This window comes from Diabrotica virgifera, chromosome 5 (assembly GCF_917563875.1).
Source record: "Diabrotica virgifera virgifera chromosome 5, PGI_DIABVI_V3a".
NCBI lineage: Eukaryota > Metazoa > Arthropoda > Insecta > Coleoptera > Chrysomelidae > Diabrotica > Diabrotica virgifera.
This window is the reverse complement of record NC_065447.1, coordinates 35,588,218-35,614,283: the sequence shown is the minus strand read 5'-3', so window position 1 is coordinate 35,614,283 and position 26,066 is coordinate 35,588,218. Positions and strand designations below refer to the sequence as shown.

The 26,066-nt window shown below is 31.3% G+C and overlaps 2 protein-coding genes across 6 annotated transcripts in view; one reads left to right on the top strand and one right to left on the bottom strand.

Annotated features, from left to right (window-relative positions):
• LOC126885678 (uncharacterized) overlaps positions 1 to 24,645 on the bottom strand; it is a 36,048-nt gene extending 11,403 nt beyond the window's left edge. The window contains exons 1-2 of one of the 5 annotated variants that reach the window (XM_050652374.1): positions 24,335 to 24,645; positions 14,786 to 15,102 (exon numbers count right to left, since the gene is read on the bottom strand). In XM_050652374.1, coding sequence (XP_050508331.1) covers positions 14,846 to 15,102; positions 24,335 to 24,503 — 426 coding nt within the window. In that variant the 5' untranslated portion in view covers positions 24,504 to 24,645 and the 3' untranslated portion in view covers positions 14,786 to 14,845. Of the gene's footprint in view, positions 1 to 316; positions 598 to 14,785; positions 15,103 to 24,334 lie in introns of those variants that run through there. The other 4 variants (XM_050652378.1, XM_050652377.1, XM_050652376.1 and 1 more) reach the window with 4 other exon arrangements.
• The window catches only part of LOC126885677 (uncharacterized), a 220,355-nt gene that overhangs the window by 70,241 nt on the left and 124,048 nt on the right, over positions 1 to 26,066 (top strand). The window lies entirely within an intron of this gene.

The following is a 26,066-nucleotide window of genomic DNA, read 5'->3' as shown; positions in this document are numbered from 1 at the left end:
TGTGTTTACCATCAAACGCATAAAATTGCAGTATCTGGGACACGTTATGAGAAATCAGCACCGATACTACCTGCTGTAGTCTATATTACAAGTTAAAGTCAAATGTTAGCGAGGATTCGGTAGAAGGAGAATATCATGGCTGCGGAATTTGAGAACATGGTTTAAGAAAACCTCAACGGAACTGTTTTGAGCAGCAGCAAGCAAGGTTATGATTGCCAATATGATTTACAACATCCGAAACGGATAGGAACCAGAAGAAGAAAATGAATCTATTACAGAATTTGTAAAACATGTAAATATTGTATTGAAAATTTACCTCTTGTTCTGAATGGTCGATCATTTACCTTGTCCTTCCACGGCCAAACTTGTGCAATCTTTTCTACTGCATATTCCTGCCTTTCGAATATCTGGTCCACTCCTTTTTCCAGGCCATAAACAAAGGCAGTAGAAGCTATAAGGAAAATAGATAAACAACTGAATTTCATTCTATCAACACAGCAGCCTATAGTAGAGTAACACCTGATTTCTACGGTTTGGTCGAGGCCTAGGGAAAAAGGAAATCAAGAAAAACTACATACGATTTTAGGCTCCTGTATATATATACAAACTTATGTAATACGATTATTCGTCAAAGTGGGTAGAGTTACCCACTGTTACCTACAATATAAAAAAAATTAAAATTATATTTATTTTAATTAAAAATAAGTAAATTAAAGTTTTGCAATAATAGGACTTTAGATGAATAAGTTTTTGTTAATTTAGAATTTACATTTATATCTTATTGTATTGGATTATTATTTTAAATGTTATACACATATTGCGAAGATTTAATTTCTTCTTTTTATCACAAAATATATTGAAAAAACTTATTAATATGATGACTAAACAAAAATAAATATGTGATAATAATCAAACAGAATATCTGATATTTCATTTCACATATTGAATACAAAAATAGTATATTGTACAACAAGAGAGAAAAAAGACATATTTCTCACGAGCGCAGAAGTTTGTTGGCACGAGCCGAGGCACGAGGCGAGTGACGCAAATCAAGTGAGAGAGAAATATGTCATTTTCTCTCGTGTTGTACACTGTACTTTTTCTATGGATGCGTTTTTGTAAAGAGTTCAAACTTAAAAATTAAATAATTTAGGTGCGTTTAGGTAAATTATATGCCTAAATTGAAATAAAATACATATATACACATGGGTATTTAATATTCTTAATATTTATATACTTTATTTATTTCAAATTATAATTCACACAGTTAAACAATCTTAAAAGGTAATTTTTGATAAGTTTTGACAAGTTGTTTGACATTTTGTTTGACAAAAATAATTCTGTTTGTATTGTGCATGTTACCATGGAAATGGCGATCATATGTATGTAAACCGGAGGTGAACCCGTGAGAAAAAATATTTCTCATCTCACTGCAATGGCCGACTTTACTCACTGCCTGAGAAATTGTTCGTTTTAAATGTATGTATGTAGTGAGAGAAGTTGCACATTGTATAGCATCCATAGAAAAATAATATTATTAATAGACGCAACAGGAAAAATACAGTAATAGTGCAGTTACTGAAGGTGGGTATAAGCTATTACCTCCGATTTCGTTGAACCTCCATCGATTTGTACAAAAATTGGTGAGTGGTTAGAGGATATCTCAAGGAACAAAGGTGACATGGTTCCAACTTGCGCTTTTACCCTGGGGGTGGATGCCACTCCTTCTGGGGGTGAAAATAATTTTTTGTATAATAATCCCATAATTCAATAGAAGAAAAAATTCTAAGCAAAATTTGTTTTATAAAGTTATTAAAATAAATCAAAACTTTTTGAGTTATTAAAGATCAAATATTTTAATTTTTCGTGAGAAAAATGCATGTTTTTAACCGATTTTTCATAAATAACTAAAAAAATATAAGTTTTTACAAAAAAGTTTTTATTACTAAAATTGAAGCTAATAAAAAATAAAATAAACTTCTTACTATACAAACCTTTTAATGTTAACTATAAGTGAGTTATAGGTAATTGAATTTATTTTTTTCTGTGAGTACCCAAATCTAAATATTCAAGCTTAAATAACGGGAAAATTATGCATTTTATAACATAAAATATTTGTCAAAGTACTTAAAAATATCTATCAAATGAGCCCCCGAACACAAGTTGATAGCATTAAAATTTATACTCCAAAAATTTTTCAGAATTTATTTTTTAAAAAATTTTCCAAAAAATATTATTGTATTTTTTTTAATACCTTCGTTAATTTTTACAATATCAGGTTCAATTAAAAAATATTTGAAAGATAATTCAAAGTGCTATTAAATCACGTTAAATTTAGTCTTTTAGACTCCTTACTTTTTTAAAAATAAAAGGTTAAATGGCCCCGGTTACATGGTTTTCGCAGCAAAATTTAAGCTTTAAACGTTTCTATCTCGGATATTTTCTACCCTACAGAAATAGTAAAACAGGCAAAATATTTGATACAGAAAAACCTAAAATTTGCTTATTTACCATTTTTTACGTATATTGAATATTTTTGAAGTTATTATCAATAGAAAATGAAAATTAGGATAATATTAAAAATTCTGATTTTTTTTTTAAATTATAACTTTTTTTCAAAAATATGCGTTCTAAACCGATCAAAATTGTTAAAATCATTACTTATGCTAATATAAAGAAATTATTGTAAATGATTTCTATAAATTTTAATTTCTGTGGAAATGGCGTATGTTTAATTCTTCACTTTTTCCTAAAAGATTCGAGAGGGCTCTCTTATTTTCATCATAACTTGCTTAATGTTAATGCTATTAAATTCTTCTGGAGATAATTTGATAGGTATTCCAAAGTACTTCAAAAAGCTTATAATTTTTGAGTTATACGTGAAAAGCAGCTTTACAACATGCATTTTTTTAAGAAAAAATAAAGTCTTTGATCTATAATAACTGAAAAAGTATTGATTTATATTAATAACTTTATATAACCAATTTTCTTTAGCATTTGTCCCTCTATCGATTTATGATATTATTTTTAATAAGATAATTTTAACCCCCGAGAAGGGGTGGCATCCACCCCCAGCGTAAAAGCGCAAGTTGGCATCATGTCACCTTTGTTCCTTGAGGTATCCTATAACGACTCACCAATTTTCATGAATATCGATGGAGGTTCAACGAAATCGGAGGTGAAAACCTTCAGTGACTGCACTATAATAGGATTTACTACATACTTACAAATTATTTTAAACAAAACTCAAACTCTCTGATGTTTTGGAAAAAAGGCTTAAGTCAGAATTTCACAAAAATAATATTTTGATGCCTTCTGAACCAAAAATATCGGCTCTTTTTATTGGTTTATACGGTTTAAGTCTAGAACTAATAAAACGAGTCGATTTTTTTGGTCCAAAAGGCATCAAAACATTATTATTGTGAAATTCTAACTTAACATCTGTCTACAATTGATGTAGAATTAAACCGTATCAACTAGTGATGTAACGAATGTCATTTTTTTAACATTCGCGAATACGAATGCGAATATCTGCTACTGACATTCGCGAATGCGGATGCGAATGCGAATGTCAAGTTTTTTTAATTTGTTTCTATTTTTGTAATGTTTCCTAAATTTTTAATGAAAAGTTAATTGAAATTTAGTGTAAATCAATCTGAATCTTAAGCTTTATTACATAATACCAAATAATAAAAAAAAGTGAAGGCTGATAATGTGATTATACAAGGTTAAGTTCTATCTATCTATTGCCCTTCATTTGTCCAAAGTTGAACGTAGGCCTCCCCCTTACTTTTCCACTCTTCTCGGTTCAGTGCTAATGCTGTCGATCTGGTCGCTGCGTATCTCTTTAGGTCATTCTACCATCTCGTCTGTGGTCTGCCCCTTCCTCTTTTGTAGTCCCAAGGTCTCCAGTGAGTTATCGCTTCATTCCATCTTCCGTCTCTTTGTCTGCTGTTGTGTCCTGCACATTTCCATTTGAGAGTAGCTGCATGTTTGAGGTTAAGTTACCTTTTCTTAATAAAAAAAGATGAGAAGTGAATAGATTTTGGTTTTATTAACCTAATATTATCTTAAAATTATTTTTTTTCTGGTTTTCATATTCGCAAAACATTCGCACAAATTTCGCGAATGCGGATGCGAATGCGAATATGCAAAAACCTGCGAATATTCGCGAATGCGAATGCGAATACGAATATTCGTTACATCACTAGTATCAACCAATAAGAATATTCGATTTTTTTGGTTCAAAAGGCACCAAAACATTATTGTTGTGAATTTCTGACTTAAGCTCTTTATCCCAAACATCCGAGGTATATGTATATGTTATAGTCAAACACCGAAGTTCCGGCGCTCATAGGTTTGACTAGTCAATCCTCAGGTCTCACTAACATTGTCAAACCCCGAAATAAATTTCCTTTTCGGCCTTTGACTAGTCAAACCTAGGAGAGACTAATTTGGTCAGGCAAGCGTCGAAACTGAATTTCATAAAATCGGACTTTGACCAGTCAAACTCCGATCAGGTATTAAATTATCATAATTTGTTAGATTGGGTTTAACTAAACGTCATTTTTTAATTATTATGTTTATTATTTTTACATTGTCGTAATTAAAAGAAAAAATTAGTCTTTATTCTCACATGGAGTATTTTTTATTGCAGTAGCATTTTATAAAGACTTGTCCTCCTTTATAGACGGAGAGCTAGAGGCGAGAAATCATCGTCATAAGTAATATGGAGTTTGGCATGTGAAATGTGTCTATTGTATATTGATAACTATGATCCCTTTCAGGCTGACACCTCAGTGGATACAGGAAGTAGCAATAAGGGATGAAAGGGGAAAGTTGGTGCAGTCATTAAATGTTTTCACCTTCTATTTTGTTAAACCTCCATCGATTTGCACGAAAATTGGTGAGTAGTTAGAGCATAACTCAAGAAACAAAACTGATATGGTGCCAACGTGCGCTTTTACCCTGGGGGTGGATGCCACCCCATCTCGGGGGTGAAAACTATTTTATTAAAAACAACCCCACTAATCGATAGAGGGACAAATTTTAAGCAAAATTTGTTACTTCTAATTATTAAAATAAATCAATACTTTTTGAGTTATTAAAGATCAAAGATTTGAATTTTTCGTGAAATAAATGCATGATGTAAAGCGGGTTTTCGTGAATAATTCAAAAACTGTAAGTTTTATCAAAATAGTTATGATTACCAAAATTGAAGATAATAAAAAATAAAAGAGATTTATTATTCGAAAAACCTTTGAGAATTATTAAAAAGTGAGGTGATAGAATGTATATTTTTTTCAGCTAGTACCCAAATCTAAGTATTCAAGCTCAAATAAGGGGAAAACGGTGCATTTTATAAAATATATTTACTGAACACTTGTCAAAGTACTCAAGAATACCTATCAAGTGAGCTCCAGATGAAGTTTATAACATCAAAGCTAAGCAAGTGATGATGAAAATAAGAGAACCCTTTCGAGTTTTTAGGAAAAAGTGAACATTAAAACATACGCTATTTATATACTTATTTTGAAATTAGTTAACAGAATAATTTTTAAAAGAATTTCGGGAATGAAGTTAGGATTATAATTTATTATCAAGTTCGTTTTATTACAATTTAAATATAACAAGTTAAAAATGCGAGCATTATTATACCGAAAACTTTGTTTTTATGTATTTAAATTCCTAATATGGAAAATTGCTATTATGAAAAGTTGTTTAGAATTAAAAATTATGTTTAATGTGCAATTATATCCTACTATTTAAATATTGTGAGCTATAAAGGCACTTTACTGAGCGAATTTCTTGAGCGAAATTCATATTTTTTACACATCGACTAAAATGGATACAATTTTATATAATCTTATGTTTATAATTGCATCTTGGATTTTAGACCGTGCAGATATTTTTATGAAGAATAATTTTTGTTCGTAAAATTAATAATAAAATAAATGAAAATGGTGATTGGTAGGTATCTCTAATTTGAGAAAAAATTTAAATATTTTCTTTTTATTAGAAGAATGTAGATAATAGACATTATTATAATAATTATTAATTATTTAATTATAATAATAACAACTATTGCATATATTAGAACACAGTTTTTAATTCCAAAAAATTTTTCGTAGTAAGTAACAATAATTTACAACAGTGTGAAAAAAAGGTACTTTAATCTTGAGCGAAATTCATATTTTTTAAAACACCTCCTATAATATAGATAAAATTTGCTATCTGATGATTGAATCGTAGGTTTTAGACGATGCAGAACTTTTTATGAATTATAACTTTATTTCGTAAAATTAAAAATAAAAAAGTGTCCCGTAATATATGTGTCCAACTTAAGTAGACACACTGTATATTATACAATATAATATACATAATACATAAATCATTGTGTAGACAGCACCAAAAATTTGTAACCTGCCATTTAACATTACTTACATTAAAATTAATAAGTAATATTTATTTATTTGATATTTCAATTCTTTTACAGTTTATATGAAGTAATATATTTTTGAAATAATATGAAATTTTCATTAACATTTTTACGTACAGTGTCTCCATTGTAGAATTATCTCACTATCTAAAATTGCTAAAAAATCATAAATTGCTGTCCCGAGATGCAACTTGTCTTTGAGATCGGTTATCTCGAAGATGGTTTGAGATATCGAAATGCCGTTTTCAGATTTGGATTCAGGAGACAAAACTACATTGACATCGGTACATAAGCTCCAGATATTGCAGGGGTGGCAACGCAGGAACGAACGAACGGACTTTGTGAATTTATAAACGAAATCAAAATTTTCGTTGAAAATACTATTTATTTTTCACTTTCGCTGTCACATTCACTAAAATCGCTATCATAATTATTTTCATCACTTTCGCTATTATGAATGTCATCATCAGCTTGCTCATCATCCATCTCATCGTCTGTTTCATTCTCAAAAATAATATCTCTAACAATCTCTGGCATTTGAGGCCCTTCAAACCATTTGAATTTATATGTGTTATCTTCAGCAAGTTCCCAACCATTTTGTTCAATAACCAGATCTGGCGTTTCTTTTTTATAGGCGTTCAACCAAATACTTGTAATGTATCGTGCTCGTAAAAGATGTTGATATAGCTCAGATTGAGATAGTGGTAAAGTTGATGCATCAAAATATATATTAAATACATATTAAATTACTAACCAGCATTATTAGAAGTCACAGGTGACGATGTCATTTTTTGATTAACTTCTAAACTTTTTTTTATTTACAGATGTAAAAAGTCTGTAGCAAGCATGATGGTATCCGCTCGTATTATCAACAGCTTCTGGTAGAATAATATCACAGTATTTTAACTTGCACATTTTTCTAATATTTAATTTTTCTTTTGCAGTTTTCAATGTTTTTTCACTAAATAAGTTCACAGCAGTATCTGTATCAATTGTACAATTTATTTTAAGCACGCAAGTGTATTCTGTTGCCATGTTGAAAACAGTTATATTTTTGGAGTATAGGTGTAATATATATTCCATACAAACGCCGACTCCGAAAGACAGTAGCAAGTGCCTATACAATAGCGTTAATTTAAGAGCACATGCGTGAAGTTACGAATGATAAAAGAACATATTATTATTAATTAAATGTATGTTACTAAAATATTATTTTTATATTATTTCGATATTTAATTGAATTTTTTCTATCGATATAAACTTAGTGGCGGTTCTAGCCAGGGGCAGGGGGCAGCTGCCCCCCTTCTGTTTTTACAGTACTTTTTTACTATAATTTTCGTTAAAAAGGCACGTTATCTTGTTTATTCACCGGTTGTGTTCCCTTGCCCCCCACTTTTTTTGGTCTAGAGCCGCCCCTGTATAAACTGAATATGTACAGAAATTGAGGGTGTCCAATAATGGGCACATTTGACATAATATTCAAATACATTTTTGCTATATTTTATACAGTGCTAGTCAAAAGTCCGTACCCCCCTCTTATCTTTTGAACGGTTGTACCTAAAATAGTGAAATTTGGAGGGAATAAATAAACGGATGTAGGCTTCTTAACTAGTCATGACAGGTGACGTAATAGCGACAGATGACGTTACAGAGCCAGTGTGACTGATAATTTTAAATGGGAACTTATGGCAAGTAATACCTCGTTTGAAAGTTATTCAAAATAGCTATTCAGTCATACTAATTTTTTTGGGTTTAAGTTGATTTTGATTTTGGTGAATAAATTAAATAAATATAATATTGTAGTTTCGCAAGTAATTAATAAAATTTCAAATGTCCGCCTATGGTTTTTTTGTTAAAAAAGTTGACGTTTTTCAATTCTCTAGTAGTTTTTACGTCAACGTCAACCTTTTTGACAAGTAATCATAGGCGGAATTTTGAATTTTTATTAATTAAATGCGAAACTTCAATTTTATATTTATTTCATTTATTCATCAAAATTAGCTTAAACTCGAACAAACTTAGTATGACTGAATAGGTATTTTCAATACCTTCTAAACGAGGTATCACTTGCCATAAGGTCCCATTTAAATTTATCTGTCACAGTGGCGCTGTAAAGCCATCTGTCACTATTATGTCACCTGTCATGACCAGTTGAGAAGCTTACGTCCGTTTATTTCCTCCCTCCAAATTTCACTATTATAGGTATAACCGTTCAAAAGATACGAGGGGGGGTACGGACTTTTGACTAGCACTGTATAAATGTCTTAAAACAATTTTAAAAGCTTATATAAATAATATAATAATTAAGCTCCACATTTTTGGAGCATAAACTTTGAAAAATGTTTGTAGCATAATGTTTAATGGTATCAACTTTTCCGGGAGCTCATTTGATACATATTTCTAAGTACTTTGACAAGTGTTCAGTAAATATATTTTATAAAATGCACCGTTTTCCCGTTATTTGAGCTTGAATACATAGATTTGGGTAGTAGCCGAAAAAAAATATACATTCCATCACCTACAACTCACTTTTTATTAATTCTCAAAGGTTTCTCGAATAAGAAATCTCTTTTATTTTTTATTATCTTCAATTTTAGTAATCATAACTATTTTGATAAAACTTACAGTTTTTGAATTATTTACGAAAAACCGCTTTACATCATGCATTTATTTCACGAAAAATTCAAATCTTTGATCTTTAATAACTCAAAAAGTATTGATTTATTTTTATAATTAGAGGTAATAAATTTTGCTTAAAATTTGTCCCTCTATCGATTAGTGGGGTTATTTTTAATAAAATAGTTTTCACCTTTGAGAAGGGGTGGCATCCACCCCCAGGGTAAAAGCGCACGTTAGCACCATATCAGTTTTATTTCTTGAGGTATGCTCAAACTACTCACCAATTTTCGTGTAAATCGATGGAGGTTTAACAAAATAGGAGGTGAAAACCTTTAATGACTGCGTTAACTTTCCCCTTTCATCCCTTATTGCTACTCCCTGTATCCACTGAGGTGTCAGCCTGAAAGGGGTCATAATTCTCAACATACAATAGACACATTTCACATGCCAAACTCCATATTACTTATAACGATGATTTCTCGCCTCTAGCTCTTAGACTATTAGAATCTTTTCCACTGATTTCTTTTAGAGACAGCTGAATGTCGGGCACATCTTCCTATTTAAGATAATTCTTTTTGCATTTTTTGATCCTTCGAAAAAGTGTGTTTATTGTTCAGTGTTTCATCCCTACTCTGAACAAACCGTCAACTATTTTATCTTGTAATATACCCAAAACATTTAGTGCACCTCCTTTAGCTCTATCAAAATTGAGAATAGGTATGGTTATAGTTTTTCCGATCGTAAGTGGCCGAAACTTTTTGTTCAATTAATTGTTTCATTAATAGAAAGAGTAAAAACATACACCTACCTTGGGAACCTATCAATGAAAATTGGGAACATTCCATAGAAATCAAATGAAGGATGGACTTGCATTTCAAAAAAATGGCTAAGCCATTCAAATGTCATGATTTATCCATACCCATAAAAATCAGGTTACTATGATGTGATGTCTTTCCTATACTGTTGTACGGAGTTGAGTCGTGGACTCTCACAGACGCTACCTGCAAGAAAATGTGGCTTTCGCCGCTACCGGCTTTCGAAATGTGGCTTTATCGTCGAATCCTGAAGATATCTTATATCGACCACGTTACTAATCAGGGTGTTTGGCTGAAAATGCAAAAAAAGAGCTGTTAACCACAATTAAAACAGTCAAATCGAATACCTTCACATCGGTCACATCATGAGAAACAGCGAAAGATGGACTACTGCAACTAATCTTGCAGGGAAAAGTAGAAGGATAACAGGGACCAGGAAGGCAAACAATTTCCTGGCTGAAAAATTTACGTTCGGTGTTCAACACAACAACCACAAATCTTTTCAGGGCAGCAGTGTGCAAAGTGCAGATTGCCATGAAGGTTGCCAACACCAGAAATGGATACGCACTATTAGAAGATGAAACATTGTTTTATAACATTAGCTTGACCATGAAAACCTTCAATCACCTTTTATTGAAGTTGTACTTCTTTAGGCGCGTTGACGGGCTCTAATTGGGTAATTACAATGACCTGTCAACAATTGTTCAATATGTCGGTTATGGGGAAACAAATGTTGTGTATATTAGTTTTTATTGTTGTGAGGACAGAGAAAAAAGCAAGTTTAAAATTGAAGTGACTTTTTAAATAGATTTTAAAAGCAACAGGTACGTAATTATTGTAAATGTTTCAGTATTGTAATAAAAAATTACATAAGTACTTACCTATTTGGAAAATGTATGTACCTATCTAGTAGGTAATGCTTTGATTTACATAAATTGATTACCAACATAATTTCTACCAATCTTCATCTAATATATTGTTTTTTTACTCTATGTTTTGTTGTATTTTAATATTTTAATTCCACAAAAATTAAACTAATTTGATTAAATTCAGAACTGTCAAACAGTAAAACGTTTAGTTGGCCTATCTTCGCACATGACAGGTAAGAGTAGATGGCAAGATACGTAGAGGCTTCGACTTCAAATCCTAAGCACCCGAATAAACGCGGGTTCGAATCCCAATGCAAGTTTTATTTTTTTATATATTTTATGATTGTAAGTATATTTGTTATGTAATTATTTTTCAGAAAATGCGTATTTAGTTAAAATTTTTGACAACAATTATTGTTCAGAATTCATTTCTTTGTGGCATTTTTCAATGTGTTTGTGTGTGTTTTATTCTTTTATTTTTTTAATGTTTGGTATTGTTTTAATAAACATTTTTGGAAAGTAGTAAGTATTAAGATTAGTTTAATATTGAAATAAAATATAAATAAAAAAGTACATATTAATTTTGTTGGAATCTATAATAGAAGTATAACTTCTTACGTGCGTACAAAGTACACACACATTCTTTTTTTTTTATTTAGTTTCATATTTTCTATCTGTGCACAATGCATGCATGTAATTTTACTTTCCAAGCCTTCATAGTATTTTCCCAGTGTGCCGTAAACGCAATCAATGTATAATCTGATTACAAATTTTGCACGTATGTGCGCGAGAGCTCTCTTTTTGCCAAACACACCACATCTGAAGAAGTAATCTCAATTATTGAATAATTTTCTTCCGCTCTTAGTAACGACGGTCCAGAGGATTTTTCAGTATAGTGATCCTAAATTTTTTCTCCTCTTTTCATCCAGCGATGTAGTCTTCTATGTGGATCCAGCCTGCTTTTTGAGGTCGCCGCTTCATTTCATCCTAGGCCTTCCTCTTCCTCTCTTGTGTTCCCATGGTTAGTAGATCATCTGCTTGTTCCATCTTTCATCTGCTTGCCTGATGGTGTGACCTGCAAATTTTCATGCGAGTTTTGTCACCTGCTCCTTAACGTTTTTCACCTTGGTTACTTCTCTTATCCAAAGTATCTTTTGAGATCTTTAAGTTTTACAGGGCCGCGTTTAGGTCAAATGACGCCCTAGGCAATTCTCTAGTAGCCGTCCTTCAAACATGTTTAAAAAAAATGAAAGCAGAATTTTTTGTTTTAATAATAATGTTAGATTCTTCAAGTAATGTTTGGAAACCGCCTTGCTCAGCTGCCAGCGGCCTAATAATCACTAAATTTGTGACTCCCGTTCTTTTTGAATGAATAGTGTTAAGATAACGGAATGCTCTGTTTGTTTTATTTTTTGTTATGAATGCAATTTGTTTTATTCTATTTAGAAATGGATGTCCACTTCTATTTCATTGATGGATGAACATACATACTTGTTATTCGATTTTAATTTTTATATCCACATATTTTTTTGTACAGTATTATTGCCGCCCTCTCACAATTTGCCGCCCTAGGCAACTGCCTATATTGCCTAATGGATAAAGCAGCCTTGAAGTTTTATATGCAGCATCTGCCTTTCCATCGATCTTGCGCTCTTGCCACTTTATCGATATTCTCCTTTGTAAGTATCCAAAGGAGCCATATGTAAAAACAGGAACTACACACTGATTAAAAATTCGCGTCCTAAGATATTGCGGGTACTTTTTGTGTTTCAAAATGTAGCTTAATTTGCCGAATATTACGCAGAGTATTCTTCATATATTCCTTAACTTGTCCTATTATATTTTGATCTAGCGTGATCGAAGAGTTTTCGCCCGTATTTGTCATAATCTTTGTTTTATTGTAATTTATCCTCCGTCCTTTTATTTCGGCTTTATCGTTTAATTATTCTAACATGGTTGTTACGGCTGCTTTTGTATCAGCGATTAAGATGATATCGTAGGTGGTTCAAATATTGTCCATTGATTTTATTATCTCATTCCTCCCAGTGAATTTTTTTGAAGACATCCTCCAGCGCTTGACTAAATAGTTTTGGAAAGATTGTATCTCCTTGTCTAACTCCACGTTTTAGTTGAACTGGTTCTATTCCTTCATATACTTTTATAGTACATTATTTGACGGTTTTTGCTGAAAATTTTAAAGAACCGTTTGGATTGACATAAAATTTGACATACGCATAGCCAACATGTCAAAGAAAAAAAGTGATATTGTGGCGACGTGTGCTTTTGCCCTGGGGGTGAGTTTCACCCCTTCTCAGGGGTGAAAAACATACATTCGACATAAGTCCGAAATTCGATAAAATTCCTAATTCTAAAAAACTTTTATTCTATACAGTTTTTTCACCAAGTTAATACTTTTCGATTTATTTGGGAGTGAATAATATGTTAATTTTTCAACAAAACAAATACGTTTTTAGACAGTTTCGCAAATAATTCAAAAAGTAAGTATTTAATCGCAAAAACCGTTGTCAGTAAAAGTATAGCTTGTAAAAAGTGAAAAAAAATGGTGTATACATGAAGTCTCTAGACCTAGTACAAGCAGAGTTATAGCTAAAGAAAAATAGGTTCATATTCGCCAAACTTCAAATAAATATATTTCAACATGAAATAACCAAAACATGAAGCACTTTTTGGAAAAAACTATGTCCATTTTTATAAAAAAATATTCTGGCATCAAATGTGAGCAAGTTACGCTCAAAATACAGTTGGTTCGTTTTGATTTGGCATAAAAAAATCGGGAAAATCACCCCCTAATTAACAGCTTAAATAGAATTAATCGTTACCGCTTCACATGTTGCTTTATTTATGTTGTGTCTATACGATCTGTAAGTTTCATCGATTCAGTGTGCTTATTTTTGAAAAAAAGGTTTTAAAATAATATTTTTAAAATTTTTTATTTTGAAAAAAATGCCCTTTTTCAAAATAACTTAAAAATTATTAGTAATATCAAAAATCTTAAAAAGTAATAAAATGTACGCTTTGCTTTTCTGAATATTTTGGACTTTTTGTTTTCCTGTTAGATAAAAATCGGTTATGCTATGGCGGTTCAAAGTTTGCATACACTAGGGATTAGTGACTCGTTCAAGCCATTTTAACTACAGCCTTTTCAAGAATAAGCACTTTGAACCACTGAGACTTACAGATCGTGTAAAGAATAAATAAGTAAAGTAACTTGTGAAGCGGAAACGATTAATTTTATTTGATATGCTAATTAGGGGGTGCTTTTCGCGATTCTTTTTACCAAAGAATAAAAGGTACCAACAATATTTTGAGCATAACTAACTTACTTTTAAGGTTAAAAGTTTTTTAAAAAAACAAAAATAAACCTTATTTTAAACACTTTAAAAAAGTCAAAATGAGTGTTCCCCGAAAAGTGTTCCGTTTTTTGGTTATTTCTCGATGAAATATTCGATTTGGAATTTGACGAATAAGAACCTACTTTTCATTAGCTACAAATTTGCTTGTATTGGGTCTACAGACTTAATATATGCACCATTTTTTTCATTTTTTTATAAACTATATTGTTATTAAGAATATTTTTTTCGACAAAATACTTACTTTTTGAGTTATTTGCGAAAAACCGCCTAAAAACGTGGTTATTTTGTTTAAAAATGAACAAATGCACTCGAACATAACTCGAAAAGTATTGACTTGGTGAAAAAACTCTATAATAGAACAAAAGTTTCTTAGAGTTAGTCAGTTTATCGAATTCCGAACTTATTTTGGACATATACTTTTTCACCCCCGAGAAGGGGTGGAACTCACCCCCAGGGCAAAAGCACACATTGGCACAATATCACTTTTTTTCTTTGACCTATTAGCTATGTGTATGCCAAATTTCATGTCAATCCAAGCGGTTCTGTAAAATTTAGAGGTTTTGCAATATTTTATTCTTAAAGAACGTACTATTATTCTATTTGACGCATTTCTATGTATGTTCTTTATCAGGTCTGTATATCTGTAAAGGGTTAATTAAACTATATACATTTCTTAGATAATAAGTATATTTCACATTATTAACAATAAGTACATAGTACAAAATAACATTATTCTTGGACTTTATAGATCAGCATATCAAGTATATCAAGTAGATTTATGTTCTCCAGAGAGTCAGTTAACTTTTCGCAAACTGGCTTTGCTACTTTTTCACATTCAGCTTTAGTAAAGAAAAGGTTCTTCGTTTTGTTGCATCCTCCGTATATGACATGCTTGCAAGCTTTACTTTTCATGTCCCATCTCCAAGAAGGTATATAGGCATAGCAGATATAGGGTTCGGGACTGCCGTGAACAGGTCTAAAACAATCTATAAAAAATATTGTATTTGACAATGAATTCTTCATTGAAGTAGGAAACACTAATGTTTTACAATATATACACTTATTAGTACATTGTATGGACGGTCCAGCCAAAATGTGAAATCCAAATTTAGCTTAACCAGTTCGGGTTCATAAATGTTGTTGGTTAGAGAGAGGCTTTGTTTTCAATACAAGTCTTATTCCAGAGATGCAGAGACTTCAACTGCGATGTCTATGCATTTCTGGTTGATTACGAGAAAGCGTTTGATCGAGTACAGCACTAAGATGATGCAAATACTAAAAGTAGCAGGAATTAGCAACCAAGATCTGATAATAATTAGAATCTTTTACTGGAATCAGACTGAAAACGTCAAAGTTTAAAGTGAACACACCGAATATGTGAAAATCATGTGTGGAGTGAAGCAAGGCTGCATTTTGTCCCCTCTTATCTTCAATCTCTACTCTGAAAGAATATTTATTGAAACGCTGCACGAAACTAACAAAGGTATTCCACTAAACGGGTACCGGCTAAATAACATCAGGTATGCAGATGACCCCATAGTATTTGCGGACAACCTAGAAGACCTACAAGTACTCATGAACAAAATCACGTATTACAGTCAACAATATGGATTCAATATAAACGTAAAGAAGGCAAAGCTTACGATCATTATCAAGAACAAGATAACAGAAGTTCAACTCTACATCAACCAAACATTTGTAGAAAGAGAGACGCACTACAACTACCTCGGCACCATAATGAATGAAGAATGGACTAACAATCATCAAGAGATAAGAGCGCGCATCAGAAAAGCTAGATCCACCTTCAACCGTATAGGGTAGTGTTGCCCAAAACCGGTCTTGGTCTTGCAGTCTTGGTCTTGTTCTTGCATTTTCGCAAGACCAAGACCAAGACCAAGACCGCCTAATTTTAGCAAGACCAAGACCAAGACCAAGAGCGCCTGATTTTAGCAAGACCAAGACCAAGACTGACCCTGCAAGATTTGAGCAAGAACAAGACTAACCCTGCGAGACTCTTGCGTCTTGCAGTTAGAATCGAGTGTCATTTAGGTAGTATAATATTTCGGGTAGATGCATAGAGACTCTATGAGACGCAAAAAAATATGTAATAAAAATTTGTAAAATTGGACTTGCACATTACGAACAATACAATAAGCATACATAGCGAATCAAAGTATCGATTAAAAGAATATTTGCCACATTTTATACGTACTCAGAGATCATAAGTACAATGTAAAAATACATTTTGGACATTCTGTCCCAGCAGACGATTTCTTCACTCTGAAATTATTAATTGTCCAGATTTTGATAATAGCCGCCATAACATTTTAGAAATATTGTGTCATCTCAGCTGAGCTGATAAAAAATATAATATTACAAATTTTATCGGCCAATAGACTAACATTGTTTGTGCCGAGTGTGCGATATCGGTTACAAACCAAAATTTGCTGAAAATGCGCGGCTATTTTCGACTAACTATCAAACAATCTATTTATATTATTACATAATGAACAATAAGTTTCTGTCTTTGATATGCATATCGTTCGGCGTTTATGACACCAACGCATGTCTCGTTGTTAATCGCGAAACAGATTATGTTACCTTTTCAGTTTTCGGTATGCTTATCTTTGATAAAAAAAACTCATTATTCTTTTTAATCGTGCAGCAGACGACAAACAAAAAATTAACAGTTTAAAATAAATTTCATTGACACTTTCGCATTTTAAACTTACAGATGAAGTTTCTATTTTCATGCTTTTTTAAATTACTTTAATCATTGTAGTTACAATTTGTTATTCAAAAGTAACGAGACAAATTAACAGATAATTCCGGCTACTCTATAAGCAAAATACCGAAATATTTAAAGTAACGAAATAACAGTAGGGTATTGGACTATTGGACTAGAGAAAGTAACAATATCCTACTTAGGGTATTGGATAGTAACGAGTATAAAGAATTGTCATCATCATCATCAATGGCCTTACAACTCTTCGTGAGTCTTTGCCGCGTTTACTTTTGCCTTCCATGTTTGTCGGTCCTGTGCCACTAATTCCCATTGTCGCACTCCCATTTTCTCTAGATCTTCTATAAAGAATTGTACTTTGTATTAATTCTTGGTAAAAAAAATTAATATTATGATAAAGTCTTAGTAATAACAGTAACCTCAAAGCAATTACGTAATGTTCTGTAATTTAATTTGTATTGTATTTTATCTTTTATTTAAATAAATGGAAAATTATAGGTATAAGTCTTTTATTCCATCTCATATAAGGTGAGAGTCGATCAATCCCTTCCTAGACAGATAATGGTCTTTGAAATACAGTCAACTTTGGTTTTTTGTATTTTAACCATGTTTTGGCACATGTAAGCTTATTAAATGCAAACGTTTATTAAGAAACTGACTCCCGTGGGCTATGGATAGCTCAGTTAGTTAGAGCATTGGCACGGATCGCTTAGATCGTGCCGATCGTGGGATCACACCTTACCCAATGTCAGTTTAGACATTTATTAATTTTATTGGTCATTACTATGACTATGTTAATTCAAGATTAAAATGTGCCTACTCTGTCACAGTGTACAGATTCTAAAGGTGCCGGTGGGGGACGGCGTCTATGCGTAGTGTTATAGTCGGTGTAAAGAGAGGACGTATTCGAAATGATGAAATAGCAAATATGTAATATAACATTTGTTATTTCATGATTTCGAATACTTTCTCTCTCTTACACCGATTATAATACTTCGAATAGACGCCATCCCCTACAGGCACTTGTAGAATATGTGAAATGTACGTTGTTCTAAGATCTAACTAAAGTAACGCATAATAAATAAATAGTACTAGGCTAATGGGTAACTGCGAGACTTGCAAGACTCTTGCTGCAAAACCAAGACCAAGACCGAGAGTGCAAGACCAAGACCAAGACCAGGTGTATTGTCGCAAGACCAAGACCAAGACCTTTTTAAGTCTCGTCTTGGTCTTGCATTTGGGCAACACTAGTATGGGGGCCTTTTTCACGAGCCACAACCTTTCTCTTGGTATAAAAGTAACGTCTTTTCCGTCCTTTTCTATGGTGTTGAATCATGGACATTGAACGACAATATGTGCCGAGAATTTGAAGCATTTGAGATGTGGCTATATCATAGAATTCCTCAAATCCCGTGGACTGACCGGGTCACAAATATGGAGGTCCTTAGAAGAATGGGGAAGAGCCGAGAGGTACTAACCGCCATCAAATCTCGAAAGTTGGAATACTTTGGACACAATATGCAAAATTAATTCAGGTGTGCCCTCCTACAAGCCATCCCGCAAGAAAAAATATTTGGAAAGCGAGGTCCAGGAAGAAGAAAAACATCCTGGTTCAAGAACCTCAGAACCTGGCTTAACACAGCACCTGTGCAGCTTTTCCGCGTTGCTACAGATAAAATAAATATTGCCATGATGACCGTCAACATTCGGCACGGATAGACACATCAAGAGGAAGATGGACTGTAACTGACGACGGTATGAAGTGATTAAAACCATTATAGGGTAGTGCATTTAGATTTTCACTTCGGAAAAAATCAAACAAGATAAAACTTTTTGTAATTTCATTAAGAAATGTTTAATAAACAACATATCAAAAAGTTCTACTCGAGAAGTGGGTGCTTCATTTTTTATTAAACAAATGAACAGCGAAGTTAGATGTTTTTTTAAATAACTCCGAAAATATAATCTTTAGAAAAAAACTGACTTGACCATTGAAAAATTCAGAAAATTTTACAAAAAAAACCTTATATAAAGATTTTTCTAAAATTAAATCTCTAGTTTCTGTATTTTTTTATTTATAACGCTAAAGTCACCCTTCTCACACGCATTGGCTCACTGTAAACTAGCGTTGGAAGAAGTGCACGCTTGAGTTTTTTTAATGTAATTCTTTAACTAATGGATCAAAAGGAATTTTACAAATTGGACATGAAAGAAGATAAAATAAGCTATCCTATGGTTGTAATAAAAAGAAATAAAATATATGGACATATGTACGGTGTGGGCGGAAAATGAGACTTACATGAATTTTGTTTAAAAATGATTTAAAAATGTGTAACTAATACAATTTTACTTATAAAGCTCTCAAATTTGCACAACTTACCTCTTAATCATCTTACTAAACGATGTTTCATTCAAAAAAAAATCTCAAAAATTTAATTTAAATAATACGCTGTCTCAAAAAATGTAATTTTTGAAAACTTCGTAGTTCTACAGAATTCCCACCACTTTAAGACGGTATTACTCAAGTTTGAATAAATCTAATACAATTTTTTTGATATTTTTTTAAAGCCTAGGATGTAATCTTTAAAAAACACTGAATTATTTTAGTTTAAAAATGAAATAAACAATTTCTTTTTGAGAAAACTAAGAAAGATAACAAAAATGTAATACAACAACCGAAAATTACCAGCTGAAAAAATGTATATACAGAGTGATCAAAACTTTTTTCTGTAAAACTTACCTAAAATTAATTTAATAGTAAGCTTCAACAATAATAAATGGTCAACAAAAAAATTTTTTTTAGCTCTTATACAGTATGTCTGCGTAACTTGGAACCTATTGATAACTTTTTTAATATCAGTTTTACGAAAAAAAGTTATTCTTTATAAAATACTCTGCATCGTATATAACATAAGATGCAACCATCAAATATCAAATTTTGTTAATTTTGTACGAGGTATGTCAAAAAATATGAATTTCACTCAAGAGTAAAGTACCTTTATATTTCACAATATCGAAAATTGTTATAAAGAAAAGTTGTTTGGAATTAAAAACTATGTTCCAATATGTAATTATATCCTTCTAATCGAAAATTTGTTTTTTTAATATTGTTTCAAATTAATTATACCAAACATCATTAAATTTTCACTTATTATTTATGATAACTGAGTTATAATTAATTTTATGAAGAAAGTTATTCATCATAAATAGATGTGCATGGTCTAACACTTAATATGCAAATATAAAATATCATATTTTATCAATATTATACGAGGTATTATGTAAAAAAATTGCATAAAAGTGTAATTGCATATTGACACATCGTTTTTAATTCTGAACAACTTTCCATAATAACAATTTTCAGTATTATGAAAAATATAGGTATTTTACTCCTAACTGAAATTTTTATTTATTGACATATCTTGCACAAAATTAATAAAAATTGATATTTTATGATTGCATTTAAAGTTTTAGAATATGCAGAGCATTTTACTAAGAATAACTTTTTATTTATGATCCCATTGCAACAATTTTTAGAATATTGAAGAGATATATTTTGAATAATTTGTTCTTTCTTTCTAATATATTTTAATTTTTAATATTATTGTGAAAATTATTTGTTTATCTTTTTTTAAGAATGAAATTCCATATTTGTTTGATTGGATTCTACTTGTTTTTCATTTAAATATCCGCCATTTTGGATCCGCCATTTTGAAATTTAAATTTTTAATCTTTAATTCAGATTCAACAACCTGTTAAAAATAAAGACAATAAATGTTTTAGAAAAATGTTCTTTTTTATGTTCTTTTTAGAAAATCCGCATTTTGGATCCGCCATTTTATAGTTTATAATGTTAACATTTAAGTTAGGTTTATCAAAGCTCTCAAAAATAAATATATGTAGAAATAAATACATTTTGTAAAGAAATTATGATTTTACAACTATTTTTTAAGTTATCCGCCATTTTGGATCTGCCATTTTATAATTTAAATTATCAAAATTTGATTCAGGTTCAGCAACCTCTCAAAAATATCCACATATATGTAAACAAACACGTTTTATAAAAAAAATTCGGATTTTACAACTGCTTTTTAAGGAATTTTAGGAAAAAATCCGCCATTTTGAATCCGCCATTTTGAATTTGCAAATTATAATGTCAGATTCGGGTTCAGCATAATCAAACCTAAAATAGAAACATTTTTTATCAAAATAAAATGTTGAATTCACCCATATTCTTAACATTATTTATACAAAACAATTGTTATTGTTTAAACAATTAATAAACAATTAGCGGCGAAATTTGTGAGTAGAACTTTTTACTTTAACATATTTATAAACTAACAAAAAAAGTTTTAGAAAAATATAACCTTGTTTGATTTTTTTCGAAACATTGTATCTTCTCGTTCTAATTGCACTCCCCTATTAGTCCAGTTGGCTTAGACGAATAACATGCCTAACCTTGCATTAGGAGCTGCCCCAAATTTTATTTTTCTAATCTTTAGGGAGGGTCAATAGTAGTGTAAATTTAAAATCTCGACTGAATTGCGCTGTTGCGTTAGCCACCATCTTGATTTTAAACTAGAACCGTTTTTGCTCAATATCTCCGCCATTTTCAACTTTACGACAAATAGTATTTAAACAAAAATTGATGAAAATGTGATTTTCTATAATTTCTATTATTACAATTTTTTCGTGCGGTCGATATTTTCCGAGTTATGGCGGAAAATATTGACAGTTAGAGCATAGTTTATTAGTTTTACGACAAAAATATTTCTATAAAAAAATAAAGAGAATTAAATTCTACACAATTTTGATTTCTTTCATTTTTTTTTCTAAAATTAATATTTAAGGTAGCGGGATGCGGAAATGGCGCGAGCGCCAGACCTGATTGATTTTATAGCAATTGTTTTTGTTCAATATCTACGCCATTTTTAACTATAATTGTTCAAAATATGATTTCCTACAATTTCTTTTTAACAATTTTTTTCATACGGTTGATATTTTCCGAGTTACATGGGAAAATAGTAAAAAGTGGTGGGGCAGCATAATTATTGAATTGAATCTTGTTTCCGAGCTGCCCCAAATTTTATAATTCTATCCTTTATGGCAGACCAATAGTAGTGTAAATTTAAAATCTCGACTGAATTCCGCGGTTGCATCAGCCGCCATATTGATTTTAAATGAGAACTGTTGTTGCTTAATATCTCCGCCATTTTCAACTTTTCGACAATAATGGTGGGAACTAAAATTGTTGGAAATGCAATTTCCTACAATACATTTTTTATGCGATTAATATTCTCCGTGTTAAGGGGGAAAATAGTGGAAGCGGAGGGGAAGCATAATTATTGAATTGTCTCAATTATTATTAACTTTACGACATAATTGTACATAAACAAAAATAAAGCTAATTATATTTTATACAATTTTTGAAACTTCCAATGAAACATCAACCAAACTAAGTACCTAAAAGACATAAATACTAACTTATATGCATTAAGTTCACTTAATTTTATTAACTAGCGGGTTTTATTGGTTGAATTAGTCTCTCGATATTTTAGGTTTCATGTCAGCTAATATATTTTAATATTTCAGCAATTTTTTTTTATTTTGGACCCTGTTGGGGGGAATTTTCCCATTCCCCACCCCTTGTAGACCCGCCACTGGTTCTCTCGAAAAATTGTAGTAAATCGTAATTGCAACAATTTCAGTCCTTACATTTTTTGTCCAAAAGTTGAAAATGAAGGAGATATTGAACAAAAACAATTGCTATAAAATCAATCGGGTCTGACGCTCTCACCTTTACCGGATACGTACTACCTTAAATATTGATTTTATCAAAAAAATGAACGACATCAAAATTGTACAAAATTTTATTTTATTAATTTTTGTTTAGGTTCATATTTGTTGTAAAACTAATAATACACGAGATAATTTAATAATTCAATAATTCTGCTCTAGCTGTCACTATTTCCCCCCATAACTCGGAAAATATCGACCGAACGAAAAAATAATAATAAACGAAATTATAGAAAATCGTATTTTCAACAATTTTAGTTTCTACACTTTTTGTCTAAAAGTTGAAAATGGCGGAGATATTGAGCAAAAACCGTTCTCGTTTAAAATCAAGATGGCGGCTAACGCAACGGTGGAATTCAGTCGAGATTTTAAATTTATACTAATATTGACCCTCCCTAAAGATTAGAAGAATAAAATTTGGGGCAGCTCGTAATGCAAGGTCAAATGTTATCCCGACTGGGCTACATAGCTTGGATTTATAACCCATCGGTCAGTAAAGTCTCGGGCCTAACTACGAAAACAACATTTTTTTTGCAAATATTATTCTTTATTCATCAAAATAATCTTCTTTAACGGCGATAGAATCATTCCAACACTTTTCAATTTTTTTGATACCGTCCTTGGAAACGATTTATCTTTTTCTTTAAAATATGCTTTAGCTTCGGCAATTACTTTCTCATTGGAGCGATAGACGTTCTTTAAAGACGTCTTCCAGAGCTAAGGTTTGGGGATATTACATCTCCTTGTCTTACGCCTCTACGGATTGCTATGGGATTATTTTGTTTGTTTTATTTTCCCATTCGACTCTCATAGTTGCCCGTACCTATGTAGAGTCTAATCTGGTGGTATTTAGAGCTTTTTCTATCGCCCATATCTCGTCACTATCGAACGCTTTTTCATAGTCTACAAAAGCTAAACATAAATCTAGGTTGTATTCGTTTGCCTTCTCTATCAACATTTTCATGGTGAGAAGATGATCTATGACACTAAACCATTTTCTGAAGCTTGCTTGTTCAATTTCAACTGGCTGATTACTGTCCATTTTATTTGTTAGTCTGTTCGTCAAAAACCTTGGTACAGTGGATTATAAAATACATAACCGTTACAGAATTGGTAAAACATGTAAATAATGTTATGAAAAGAAAATAAGAAAGTTTCAGATACAGAATCCGTTAATAAAATAATAATAGCTACTTATTTAAATCTGAAACTTTCCTTATTAGAAACCCTTTCTGTTAACATTCTAAATCTCTGCCTTTTACAATTTGTAAGGCCTAGAGACGACGAATATAGAAAGCGAAAAGGATTATACAATATGCAATCACATTCTGCTTTCATTCGTCTAGGAAAAGGTACAAAAAGGTTCTTAGTACTCACAATATGAGTAAAGATAGAAGTGAAGTGAAAGGCAATTTATGTTTCATTTCGATTAAGAGACGATGCACAATTTACAGACAGCTGTTTCTGTTTACAACGTCTTCAGTGTAGCTGCGTGCCCGCCTTTGAATCAAAACGAAACGAGATTGTTTTTTCGAAATTCCCCTTAAAAAGACAATCTCGTGTAGAACGCAGCTACACTGAAAACGTTGTAAACAGAAATAGCTGTCTGTAGATTGTGCATCGCCTCTAAATCGAAATGAAACATAAATTGTCTTCACTTCAATGTATTGAAAATTTACCTCTTGTTCTGAATGGTCGATCATCTACCTTATCGTTCCAAGGCCAAACTTGCGCAATTTTTTCTACTGCATATTCCTGCCTACCGATTATCTGCTCCTCTAGTTGTTCCTGGCTATAAACAAATGCAGTAAAAGCTATAAGGAAAATAGATAAACAACCGAATTTCATTTCTATTTCGAAGTTAAGAAAACTGCTCTAAAGATGTTTGATAACACAGCAGCCTATAATAGGGTAACACCTGATTTCTTGGTCTAGCTTACGGCTTGGTCTAGCTCAAAAGGAAATCCAGAAAAACTACATTCGGTTTTATGCTCATATATGTTATATTTACACAGAAGCATATAATTCGATTATCCGTTAATGGGGGGTGACGGTTGCTTATCTATAAAAAAAATTAAAATGATATTTATTATAATTAAAAATAAGTATATCAAATTGTTGCAACAATGGCACTTTCGATAAAAAGGTATTTGTTAATTTATAATTTACATATATTTTTTATTGCTTTGGATTATTATTTTAAATACTAAACACATGCAAATTGCGAAAATATGATTCTCCGTTTTATTAAAAAATGTATTGAAAAACCTTATTAATTTTATGACTTAAATAAACAAAAAGAAATATTTTTTGGAGTATTGTTGGAAAAATCAAGTAAAACCGTAAAGATATTAAGTATTGAGTTCAGAACTCCAAAAATAGAGGGTGCCACCCTCTATAATTGAGTTCTTATAGAAAATCAAAAATTATGCAAAAACACGTCAAATTTAATTGGGAGGTATAACTTTTGTAGACTTTCAACTAAATTACATCAGCCGGGCTGATTCAGCCCTCTAGCGGGGGAGAACACAACCCCCATAATCTTTAATGGAAAGAGGGATTGAGTGTTACCTAATTTAAACCTTTTCAAATATACCACGTACATTATATTTATATTGCGAAAATATAATTTTCCATCTTATTAAAAAAATATTGAAATACCTTATTAATTTTATGATTTAAATAAACAAACAGAAATATTTTTTGGAATATTTTTCGAAAATCAAGTGAAACCGTAAAGATATTAAGCAATGAGTTCAGAACTCCAAAATTTGTTTTGGGTATTTAAAATTGAAATCCAAATTGAATTTTTTTTGAGTATTGGAGTACTTTTGTATGTTTTGGAATTTTTTTTGGAAAAATCGAGTCAAATTTTTTGGAGGGTCCAAGATTTTTCAAGAAATATTGAAAAGAAAAAATATAATGTATGTGATATTTTTGAAAAGGTAGCTGAATAGTCCAGAAAGCCACTGCGCATCCGCTAGGAAAAATATTCTAATTCGGATTTTTTGCACAATCTTACTCAAAAAGGACTCTTTTTAACAAATTTCCATGTTGCCAGGACCAAAAGGTGGTCAAAAATTTTTAACGTTTTTTTTTTTTGTTTTTTTCCTAAAATTATTTTTATTGCATGGAAAAAAGTTTTTTTTAGGTTTTTTGGATCATTCCAAGCAGAAAAGGTCTTTAGTGACTTTTTTCTAAAAATGATAGTTTTTGACATATAAGCGATTAAAAATTGAAAAATTGCGAAATCGGCCATTTTTAACCCTCAAAGACTGTGTGAAAAACTGACAATTTGAATGTTGCCAAGGTAGGTAGATATTCTTTAAACATCGATTGATGAAATCCCGAAGAGTTTTTTGCAATAAAATATTCAAAACTCCTTTGTTTTTTAATTGCGAATCAAGCGTG